Source organism: Epinephelus fuscoguttatus, linkage group LG5 (assembly GCF_011397635.1).
Source record: "Epinephelus fuscoguttatus linkage group LG5, E.fuscoguttatus.final_Chr_v1".
Classification (NCBI taxonomy): domain Eukaryota; kingdom Metazoa; phylum Chordata; class Actinopteri; order Perciformes; family Serranidae; genus Epinephelus; species Epinephelus fuscoguttatus.
This window is the reverse complement of record NC_064756.1, coordinates 26017437-26029610: the sequence shown is the minus strand read 5'-3', so window position 1 is coordinate 26029610 and position 12174 is coordinate 26017437. Positions and strand designations below refer to the sequence as shown.

The window sequence follows — 12174 nt, the reverse complement described above, 5'->3', positions numbered from 1 at the left end:
AGGATACTTAATGAACTGTTGTGTGTGCATTTTTGGAGAATATCATATGAACCGCTATATGAGGATAAATTGCACTCAGAGGTAGGGGTAAAGGGAAATGCCTCTTTCACTTATTACTGAATTATTTTCTTAGCAATGAGAGTAAAATCCATTTTGAATTTTGAATATGATGAAAATAACATTTCAGTGGTTAAGTGCTCCTTATGTGGTATTATGCAGGCCTGTCATACTGTACCTGCACAGTCAGAATAGACAGGACATGCTATTTGCTATAATGCATTACTGGGGCTATAATTTGTCTTCTTAAAAATTTAGAATGTCAGAATATTCTATAATGTTTGCAGCACATGTCAGAGGGCATTTGACTGGTGATTTAGGGCCTTCATGTCTCTCTAACTAAAGAGTATGTAGTCCGAAACATGATCAATAGTGACATATAAATTTATGATAGGCTATAGTGCCAATGGTTAGAACTACAACATTTCTTTTAGTTTGTTAATAAGGCAACAGTGGCATGGTACAGCAGTCCTGATAAGAGCTAAAAGGAAAAACAATAAACAAGGAAGCAGAGGAAAGATCAAAACAAACCCTTAAGTGATTTAAAATGTAACATTTACATGTTGTGACAATGATGTTAATTAACAGACCCTGTTGTTTCTGCTTGAAGCAATATGCCAGCTGCGGTTCCTGTTGTTGTCTAAAAGGGTGAAGCAGTCTGTAATGTTTAATCTCCAGTGTCAGTGTTGTGGGGCCCTGCTGTAGCTTTCCCACTTGAGTCAAGCCACTGGGTAATGAAGTCATGCTTACAACAGATGGGGACTTATTTTTCTCCCACTGTTTTTCTTGTGTGTTTTTTTTTATGTTTGTACACATGTGACCTTTATTTCTGCTGTATTGCATCATATTTGAATTTCAGTGTGAATTTTCATTTACTTTCCTTTCACATCATTTTCCCACTGTAATTAACTTACTATAACTTATTTATTTGCTTTAAATGTTTGCTTAAGAAAATGTTAAGCTGAGAAGAGAAAGTACAGTTAAGGATTTGGTCTTGGTTTGGACTTGGATTTGGTCTGACAGGCAGAGCCTAAAATGTCAAAAAAAGGCCACCATACCACTATCAACGAACTCTGGGTTATTTTACCCTCAGTATAGACAGGAATAATGATGAGAGGGACTAATAACTTGTTTAATGTACATATTAGCATGTGAGTATTGTATTTAGATAATAACACAAACCTATCCTTTTATCTGAATACACCTGATTACAACAGGGAGAATTAGACATGCTTTACATTACAGTTCACATTTTAGCTATAATTTAACTGAAAGGGGGTGAACAAGAGTTGCTAGTGAAGCTTGCATACTTTGCACTTAAGATATACAATGCAGATTTTTTTGTTAAAAACCTAAGTAATCCTCATCACTTATGACCCACTAGAAATAGGTGACAGCGTATTTTTATGCAGAGACCCTCTGCCTGATTTTTTTTTAAATTTCCATTTTCTGTGTGCAGACTTTTATGGGCATGTTCCCCCACAGTGCTCAGGTAAGAGGTTGGCTTTTACTTCATTTTATTTTATTTTATTTTATTTTATTTTATTTGTACTGCTCCTCAAAAAGCACATCCTGCACAGTATACTTTTCAATATTCTTCAATATTTCTCAAAATATTGACTGTCTATTTCATTGTGCTCAGTTTCAATAAACCATCTTGTGGAGGAGCTGTGTCAACCCAGGAAAGATTTTGTAAGAACCCAGACTCCTCTGCCCCTCCTGAGCTGTTGACTCTGTTGAGGCTTTTTTATCCATGAATTGAGCGTGGTTTTAACAAAGAATCATTTTAAAGTATATCATATATTCATGCCTCCTATGCCCACATCCCGTGTAATAGTAATCTAGACTGTTGCGCATTTAACCATAGTATACATTTAAACTGTAATTAAGACAAAAAATTAAAAGTAGCACACTGAGTCAATATTTGTCCAAAAATGAAGGATAGTAAGAAATAACAGCCTATACTCATTTCAAAGTTGTCAAATACAGCTGTATTGTCAGTAATTTTGATGTCAGACACCTGACGGCAAAAATCACCTTTTGTAGCGGTTTGATGTATCACCAGACGGCATCAGTTTGTAACATGGCCGGATGTAACCTTTCGTTGTTATGATACACTGCTGTCACGGCAGCGCGATACTCGGACAGGAGCTGTCAATTCATTAAGAAGCCAGATGACACCTGCCACAGTGCTATGATTCGCTGCAGGATGGTTTCAGGTTGAAATAATGCCAGTAATAACATAATATAAGGAGCTGCAAAGTCCCTGACTTTCACCTGGGTGCCAGGTGTTCGTTTCTGGTATGAATGTGGTCAAAGCAAGATGTTTTTTGTAAACCTAACCATGTGCTTTTGTTGATGTTCCAGCACTGGTACTGGTCTCCCAGAACATCAAGAACAGATGCAGCAGGATACTTTGATTGTAATATGTAGGTGTGAAAGGCCACTGATAAAGCGTTGATATGTGATGACTTGGGATAAGAACATGTTGCAGATGCAGGAGGATATCTAGCACATAACTTGAAGACATGAAAGGCCACTGACAAATATGGTGAATATACAATATGTGACAACTTGAAATGAGAATGTGTTGGAGATAAATATAATCTCTAGATGTGTGTATTATATATCTAGAATATATCTATCAAAAGGCAAATATCATAAATGAAGATAATGTGGTCTTGATGCAACAGAGGAGTCTAGTCCTACTTACATAATCATTCATTAGACGGGAATATTTTCACATTGGTTATGTGTTATCATTTTTGAAGCTGCAGTGCTTTCAGAATTTCTTCTTATTGTGTGTGTGTGTGTGTGTGTGTGTGTGTGTGTGTGTGTGTGTGTGTGAAATCATGTCTACACCCATCTGGTATTTATTTTATTTTTATTTTTTATTTATTTTTTTGCAAAGAGGGGACGTGAAGGTGAGTGAGTGCTGATGTGTTTACTCAGCAGTGCCTCTGCTGGCTGGAGCAGGGATTTTAACGACTCAGTCATACACGTTGTTCCTAATATTCCCTGCAGTGTGAAAGACCTGCGGCCCCAGGCAGTCTATAAGTCTGTAAAGGGGCTATTATTGAGCCACTTGGTGAAGACACCAGTCCGCTGAAACATGTTTTTTTAAATTGTGCTTTTGTAACAAAATATAAAGACTCAGCTTTAGTGGAAGTTTGATGCTCAACATTGTATTGAAATTAAGGGCTACCTAAAAGGCAGCAAAGTATTTATGAATGGATGAAAAACAGAATAGTGTGTGTCATGGGGAAGGGTTGTTTATTAAAAAAAAACAACAACAACAAACAAACAAACAACAAACTTGAATATAATTAAAGATTTATTCACTAAAATACATTTAACTGCATTAAGACATACAATTTTACAAAAATAAGAAGCACTGATTTTGGTTTTAAAAGAGGAAAATTACATTCCATGTGATTTGGGCAATGGTTACTAACGTATGTCACTGTTAGATGTCTTTCCCATTATGTGTTTCTTAGTGTTCTGCTCAGGCCTGAACAAAATTATGAAACACTTTGGCAGAAAAATGCAAAAAAGAAGTCCATAACTGGAGGCCAGAATGGCAAATATCTCCACAGCCACAGTAAACTTCCCAGGAGAGCTGACATATGCTGGAATAAAGGTGATCCAGACTGCACAGAAAATCAGCATGCTGAAGGTGATAAGTTTGGCTTCATTGAAATTATCAGGCAGCATTCTTGCCAAAAAAGCAATTACAAAACACAATAAAGCAAGAAGTCCTATATACCCTAACACAGCCCAGAATCCTACAGCTGAGCCAAGATTACACTCCAATAGGATTCTGTCCTTATAGAGCAACACATTTTTGAAAGGAAAGGGAGGGTTGATTGTCAACCAAAGTATGCAAATTAGAACCTGTATTAGAGTGAAACCCAGAACACTGATCCTCTGCTGTGCAGGCCCAAACCATTTCATCACATTACTACCAGGAAGTGTTGCCCTGAAGGCCATTAACACCACTATAGTTTTCCCCAGAACACATGAGATACAGAGAACAAAGGTGATGCCAAATGCTGTGTGTCGCAGCATGCAGGACCACTCAGAGGGCCGGCCGATGAAGGTCAGAGAACACAGGAAACACAGAGTCAAGGAGAAGAGCAGCAGGAAGCTCAGCTCAGAGTTGTTGGCTCGTACTAGAGGGGTTTCTCTGTGTCCGTAGAAGACTAATGTTGTGATCGTAGTTAGGAAAACTCCAAGCAGAGAAAATAAGGCTAATAGTGTTCCCAGGATTTCATCATATGCCAAAAATTCTATAGCTTTGGGGATGCAGGCACCTCGTTGTTTGTTGGACCAGTACTCTGGTGGGCATTTCATACAGTGTATTGAATCTGAAAAAAAAAGAGCACAGAGAAATGTGGAGTTAAACTGATGTTATGATTTTAGAAGTAAACTGTTATAAACCTGCTCTCTGATTTTCTGTTTTATTTCTGTTTAAGCCATTATTTATGAAATAGTACATTTCAAACAGCAAATTAAATACTGGTTGTTTACCTGTTAAATTACTGATTTCGCCTGCTGCACAGGGTATGCAATTATAACAGCACACTGGCTTTCCTTTCTGGAGGACCTTTCGTGTTCCTGGGAGACAGCTCTCACTGCAAACTGACACAGGAACCTCCTGTGTCAAAAAATATAAATATAAAACTCAACATCCATATCAAGGTTTTTAGGACAACGTTTTTAGTAAATCAGTCAACACTTCAGGAGTCCAAACCTCGGTATCTGCTTTACCTTGGTTAGTCCATTTCCCCAGACAATAGGGATATTATTTTTAATAAACTGATGACTCTCTGGAAGAGACGCGTCATAAATGCCAACTGTAACTCCTTCCATGGTTCCTTTGTTTGTCATTTGTAAATTGACAAGTTCATATCTTGCCGGCGAGTCTCCATTACTGTCAAAATAAACTCGTTCCCCTTCTTTGGTGGTGAAATTCACAGTGTTAAGATATTGCAAGACCTGGTAAAGAAGATATTCAGGGGGTAAATGACAGGTTCCTACTGTTATCACTCTTTCACATTTAACTGATGGTTCCTCACCTGCCATGGTTGAATGTGTTTGGTATCAACACAGCTGTCATTTGAAAAGGGCCCTTTACCCTCCTCACATTTCATCAGGTTGTCAATAGCATGAGCCACTGCATAAACTGACTTGTACACATTATTGGTGAATCTCAACTCAGACACATCAGTGAACTGTGATTCAACATTCTGCAAGCTCTCAAAACCACTGCACAGCTTTCTCTGTGTGTTTTCAGTGTCATTCAGAGTGCAGTCAAACACGTCTTCCCAGAAATCTCTGACAAACTGACTGTCAGGAAACTGTGAGGGGTGGAGCTGCCTCAGGTGCTCCTCCAGCCCCGGGATCTGAGCTTTGTTGACAGTGAAGCCTAACGAGCCCACGAGGATGCTGTGTCCCTCACTGTCAGTCAGAGAGTGATCTGTGATCCAGGCATCACTGCCAACCCACTGCAGTCCTGTTATGTTCTGTTTGTACAATTCTTTTGCCAGCAACTTAATTTCTCTGTGAGACATAAAAGCCATAATCACTTTGGAAGTGGCATGCTTAATGATCTCTATTATTCTCTGCAGGCTATCAGGTGGATCTGATGATGAAAATGCTTCAGAATACTCAACACACACTCCATATTCTTGTGCAGCTTGGATAAATGTCGCTATGCCATTGAGGCCATATTTGTTATTCACAGCTAAAGCCCCAATCCAGGTCCAGCCAAAGTGCTTGACCAGCTTTGCCAGTGCTCTGCTCTGGTAGTAGTCACTGGGAATAGTTCTGAAAAAAGTGGGGTACTCTTTCCTGTTGCTCAGACAGGCGCAGGTGGCAAAGTGGCTGATCTGCAGTGGCAGATACAAACATTTTACTGCTTGTGAAGGAGCAAATATGATCATTTTTGCACAATGACCATTTAGATTCATGCAACAGTTACAATTTTCCAGAACATAGTAATAAAATGTAGATATTTATAACAGCACTTAACAAAAAGTTAAATAAGACATAACACTAGCTGCAACAGCCTTGCTTCTGAAACTTACCACAGGTATATGAAACCTTCCAACAACTTGTGCAAATGCAATAGTGGGTCTCGATCCTGAATGTCCCAAGATAGCTTGGACTGTCTCAGTTTTAGTGCAGTTGTCATCATTTACTTCTCCCTTTAGTCCACTCACCAGTGCCAGTGCAGCCCTCAGTATGTCCATAGTTCCACAGTTATCATAGATCTTGTAGCCAAGTTTAACATTAGGGAGCATGGAAGGATTTCTGTTGATCTCATTTATAGCAAATATCATTGTATGAGCAAATTTGAATTCTCTAAAATTGAAGCTGGGGTGACAAAAGATAATATAATATAATAATTTACCTTTGTTTTTAAGTATCAAATACAGTACAATATACACATTAACCATTTTAAAATAGGCCTAACAATACATACTTGATGCATTTCCGTGCTTCTGGAATTGCCTGAAATGTGTTAATTACATAATTCTGCCCTGTGCGAAATGAAAAAATGCCTCCAATAACAAGGTCGCCATCTTGAGCCAGTTCAGGTGGTTGTGCTGAACCTTGCAGTCGGCACACAGAGTCTCCCTTCCCCATTAGAAGAATCAAGAGAAGCAGCCCCAACAATAGCATAGCTCTGCTCTTCAGTCTGGGCTGATCAGCTCAGCAGTTCATGGCAGGGCTTTATATACCTTCAACAACAAGGGGGAAGTTGTCATGGTTGACCTAAAACCTCAGGAGACCAGAGGAAACCAAACAAGTTGTTTTTGTCTGTGAATTTTTTTCTTTTATTCTTTATTCTTTGTATGAATGTTGTGAAAACAGTAGGCTTATGCATTTATTTGTGTGTAATTATAGATATTGGTTGATATAATGACATATTACATTGTATGAAAAATTGTGATCTCAATATGTCAATGTCTATGTCAGAGATTAAATGATATACAGAAAAACAACAAGGACAAAAAATATTACACTAGTAAAATGTCAGTCTTGAAGATCATAAAAAATAGATGTCTACTTAACAGTCTGGTTATGTAAAAATTAAAAAGGCACTTGCATGCCTTTGCCACCATATTATTAGAAGTTTTCAGAAGGATTTTGGTGCTCCCTTGCCCATTAAATTCTTTTTTGTATTTTTCTCTGGTTTCAGTAAGATAAGATAACATTTCGGAACAAAAATACAAATGAGCAGTCCAAAACTGGAGGCCAGAATAGCAAATATCTCCACAGCAACACTGAACTTCCCAGGGGAGCTGACATATGCTGGAATAAAGGCAGTCCATACTGCACAGAATATCAGCATGCTGAAAGTGATAAATTTGGCTTCATTGAAATTATCAGGGAGTTTCCGAGCCAGAAAAGCAAGAATGAAACATAACATGGCCAGAAGTCCGATGTACCCAAGAACTGCCCAAAAGCCTACAGCTGAACCCAGAGCGCACTCTAAGATAATTTTGTCCTTGTATTCCTTAAAGTTCTTGAATGGAAAAGGGGGTGAAATTGTTAACCAGAGGATACAAATGATTACTTGTATAAGAGTGAAACCCAGAACACTGAGCCTCTGCTGTGCAGGCCCAAACCATTTCATCACATTACTATCTGGAAGAGTTGCCCTGAAGGCCATTAACACCACTATAGTTTTCCCCAGAACACATGAGATACAGAGGACAAAGGTGATGCCAAATGCTGTGTGTCGCAGCATGCAGGACCACTCAGAGGGCCGGCCCATGAAGGTCAGAGAACACAGGAAACACAGAGTCAAGGAGAAGAGCAGCAGGAAGCTCAGCTCAGAGTTGTTGGCTCTGACAACAGGAGTTTTCCTGTATGTTAAGAAAACGAATGCCACAACAGCAGTGATGCATGTTCCCAGCAAGGACGCTGCAGTGAGCAGTGCTCCCATTATCTCTTCATATGATAGAAACTCTGCCTCCTTCTTTACACAGGCATCTCTTCTGTCATTTGACCAGAACTCAGGGTGGCATCTCAGACAGGTGACAGAATCTGAAAATGATTTAAAAGTAGGTGTTAGACTTGCTCAGTACATTTGATGTTTTTGTCTCTATATTGCTTTTTTCCATGCATTCATGACATACTGCACATAATTACTGGATAATAAATGGTTAGCCATGTGACAGTTGCATGTTTTTGGATTTTTCTGAAATAGTATAGTCAATGTTCTTTTTTCATTCACATTTAATTACAGCATAATAATACTACACCTGTAATGTTGCTTATTTCTCCCTCTGCACATCTTAAGCAGTCATAGCAGCAGACAGGCTTTCCTTTCTGGAGAACCTTGCGAGTTCCTGGACGACACTTCTCACTGCAAACTGACACAGGTACCTGCAAAAACAAAATGGCAATGAGAAAAATGTTTGGGCATTTACTTTAATCAAATGTTGGCTCTGTAAGCTTGTATTATTTATTTTGATGCATCTTTACCAGACATTATTATACAACAAAAACAACTAGTACCATATGCAGTTTTTAAAATAAACTGTGTAATTATTACAGTGGCTTACCTGTTGTGAGTTCTGCGCCCAAATTAAAGACTTATTTTGCAGATTCAGCTGTTTGTCTGCAGGTAAAGATGCATCATAAAAACCAACTGTGACAAAGTCCACAATGCCATTTTCTGTTGGCTGCCAGTTTATAATTTCATACTTTGCTGCTGGATCTCCATTCTCATTAAAGTAAACCTCCTCTCCTTCCTTTGTTTTGAAATGAACCCTTTTTATGTGTTGTAAAATCTAAGAAGAATAGCCATTGATGTAGATCATTATGTGACACACAGCTCGTAGGCCTTGTGGTGATATACCATGATAGTCCTGTGATTTATTTATGAACTCACCGTATATGGATCTAGCTGCACCTTCATGTTACATGTTTTGTTACAACTAAGAATACTATGAAGTGCATGGGCCACAGCATACACTCCTTTATAGACATTGTTAAAGATAGGCATGAGCGACATATCAGTGAAGCTGCTCTGCACTCCAGTCAGATCCTCATGTCCAGTACATTCTCTCTGATTCTCTGCCGATGACTGTGACTGCTTGAACTTACAGCTGAATAATGTCTCCCAAAACTCTGTAAACATTTCATTACCAGATGAATTGAGAGGCTTCACATCCAATATGAACTCTCTCATGCCACTGACATGTGCTTTGGGGATGGACAGGCCTATGGCACCATCCAGAATGTGATGCTTATCCATGGCTGCAGTTTCAGGATCAAAGATCCAGGCCTCACTACCGACCCACTGGTACCCAGTCAAGTTGCGGTGGGAAAACTTTTCTATAAGTAAATCAATATCAGTTGGGGAGAGGAAAGTGACAATCACCTTGGAAGTGGAAGCTTTGATAATGTCAATTATCTTTTGTATTTTGTCTGGTGGATCTGTTCTAAAGAAAGACACAGAGTACTCCAGACAGATGCCCAGCTGCTGGGCTGTTTCTGTAAATGTGGCCATGCCATTGTTCCCATAATCATCATTAGTTCTCACAGCTCCAACCCAAGTCCAACCAAAGTGCTTGACCAATTGTGCCAGGGCTCTGCTCTGGTAGTCGTCACTGGGTATTGTCCTGAGAAAGGATGGGTACTTGGTTTTATCACTGAGACAAGCACAAGTTGCAAAGTGGCTGATCTAGAAGAAAAAAAAGATTGATATTCCAAGATAAATATTTGACATATAAAACATTTACAAAGCACACTACAGTGTGGTAAAACTTTATAATCATCATCATTGATGAACTGTGAATTTATTGTTAAAATAAACTTTAGTGACTAGTTCTTATCTTATGGTTTAAAAACAATGAAATGATAAATAATAATGTTGACTCAGTATTTGTAATGCCATAATTTGTTATTTAATTGTATTCTTGAGAATATGATCATCAAATTATGTATAAACCTCTAAGAAACTGTTCGTAAAAATCAAAGTAAAATAAAAACAAAAAAGAAAGAAGAAAACAAAAACAGAACACCAGACCAGACATTTGTTACACTTTGTTAATGGTTAATAATTGTTTTGTCTATGAACATTATATGGTTGTCCACTATAATACTGCAATGCTTGTAGATGCACTACACAATTAAGCAATATCACATGAGAGGGAGTGATGTTGTACTGTGATATCGTCACGGCTGTGATTCGGTCGTAGACAATTACAGCCGTGACGATATCACAGTACAACATCACAAGCTCGAGTGTGATATTGCTTTTATACAACAGTTCAACAGTTAAATAAGCAAGGCTGATTAAGAAATGTTGAAAAATGAGGACAAAATAAATAATTTAAGCATTTTATTTGTCTTCCGCCAACAAAAATAGTTCCCTCAGGACTCCGCTGTCACCGTTGCTATGTAAGGCAAACATGGTGCGCCAGGCACTTACTCTTTATACACATTTATCTGCACGTTTCCATTAATTGTGCAGCCGGTGAAATAAGTCTCTGGTGACTGCATGGTGGACTGTCGCTTCACAGGCACAGCCGACTCTGCCTTCTGATCTGACAGTATGTTGCTTTTCTCCAAGTCATTGAGCTCCGCTGATGAAACACTGACAAACCTGGATGTGTGCTCAGATGGATTCAGCTTCTCCTCTCCCTCATCTTCCTCTGATGACCATTCATAGTTCAGTTCAAAACTTATTTTAGGAAATAAATCCATATTTTTGGCTGTTTGACAGTGGATGAATTAATTAGTCCACAACGCAACTGCTGACCTAACTGACACTAACTGTCAGTTTTGATTTGATTGTTGATTGCAATCAGCTGTGAGGCGGAGTGATACATACACAGTGAAATAACCGTGATGTTGTACTCCAATATCATTACGGTTTTACTGTCTCTCGACCAGTCAGATTGCAAGGCCGGAACTAACTGCTGTATAATATTTATTAACCATTGAACAAAGTATTGTCATCATCAGCTGCAACGTTATATTAAATATCCAAATGATGGGTAAAGACAGTATGCACACTAATCAATAGGCATTAACAATGTGGTACAACTATCTGGTCAAACAGTTTATTAAATGTTGAATATTTAAATTCTTAATATGGTGTCCGACATTTTATAATGTGTGTACCACTAACTGCATTATTAGTAACTAATAAATATTATTCAATTATCATTTCATTGTTTGTTAACATTTAAATGACCATTATCTAAAGTTTAAGGAACTTTTGATGGACTATTTTTTAAACATGGTTATTATAAAGTGGTACCTACAATTCTTTTAAGACCCCTGTTAGTATCACCAGTGAGAAAAAATACAGGATAATAATTGTTTTCACAAGTATATTTTCATTTTGACCGATCTTACCCACCATTGGGATGTGAAAGGGTCCGATTACAGTGGCTATAGCCATGGAGGGAGATGAAGAGGTCTCTCCAATAATGGCCTGCACTTGGGCTGGTCTGGTACATGGTGTAGCTGAGGGTGCAGATAACACCTCATTACCATTAGTCAAAGCCAGTGTAACCCTCACACCTCTGGAAATGGAGCCACAGACATCATAGATCTTGTAGCCCAAAGAGATGCCAGGCAGCAGGTCTGTTCTGTTATTAATCTCCTCTATGGCAAAGAGCATAGCCTGGGCATACTGGAAACCTCTGAAATGCAATCTAGATGTCAGCAGATATAAATATTAGAATTACAAACATTTTCCCTTTGGAATAGAAACAGTAGGAAACAGCAGCACAGGAAATAAAAAGCATTTGGTGGTATTAAGACACACAAAAGAGAATATCTCATATTTTAATACTCAGTTTGATGTCCTTTGCTGTACTTGTTTTGTTTCTATACCCACTTCCACTTAGATAATGGATACTGAATACATTTTTACAGTCTACTTATACCTGGTGCACTGCAGTGGCAGTGGCTTGTGCATGTAGTTGTCCTGTCTGTCTTTCCATGTGCTGTGGAAAGAGAAGATTCCCCCGAAGAAAATGTCTCCATCCTTAAATAGCTGGGGGTTCTCTGGATTCCCTCTTCGCCTGCACACCAGCTCCTCAGCCTGAGAGACAGATGCCACCAGCAACAGGTGAAAGACTG

General features: G+C 38.6%; 2 protein-coding genes across 2 annotated transcripts; both read right to left on the bottom strand.

Annotated features, from left to right (window-relative positions):
- Positions 1-3507: 3507 nt before the first annotated feature.
- On the bottom strand, positions 3508-6693 carry LOC125888230 (extracellular calcium-sensing receptor-like). The gene is made up of 6 exons (XM_049575440.1): positions 6545-6693; positions 6147-6435; positions 5136-5948; positions 4828-5055; positions 4588-4711; positions 3508-4424 (listed from the first exon to the last, which is right to left on the bottom strand). The coding sequence occupies exons 2-6, from the start codon at positions 6399-6401 to the stop codon at positions 3508-3510; spliced, it is 2337 nt and encodes a 778-aa protein (XP_049431397.1). The 5' UTR covers positions 6402-6435; positions 6545-6693.
- Positions 6694-7201: 508 nt separating this feature from the next.
- Positions 7202-12172, bottom strand: LOC125888221 (extracellular calcium-sensing receptor-like). Its single transcript, XM_049575433.1, has 6 exons — positions 11979-12172; positions 11447-11744; positions 8966-9760; positions 8637-8864; positions 8334-8457; positions 7202-8115 (listed from the first exon to the last, which is right to left on the bottom strand). Exons 1-6 carry the CDS (start codon positions 12008-12010, stop codon positions 7202-7204), a joined length of 2391 nt encoding a protein of 796 aa, XP_049431390.1. The 5' UTR covers positions 12011-12172.
- Between the last annotated feature and the right edge of the window lie 2 nt (positions 12173-12174).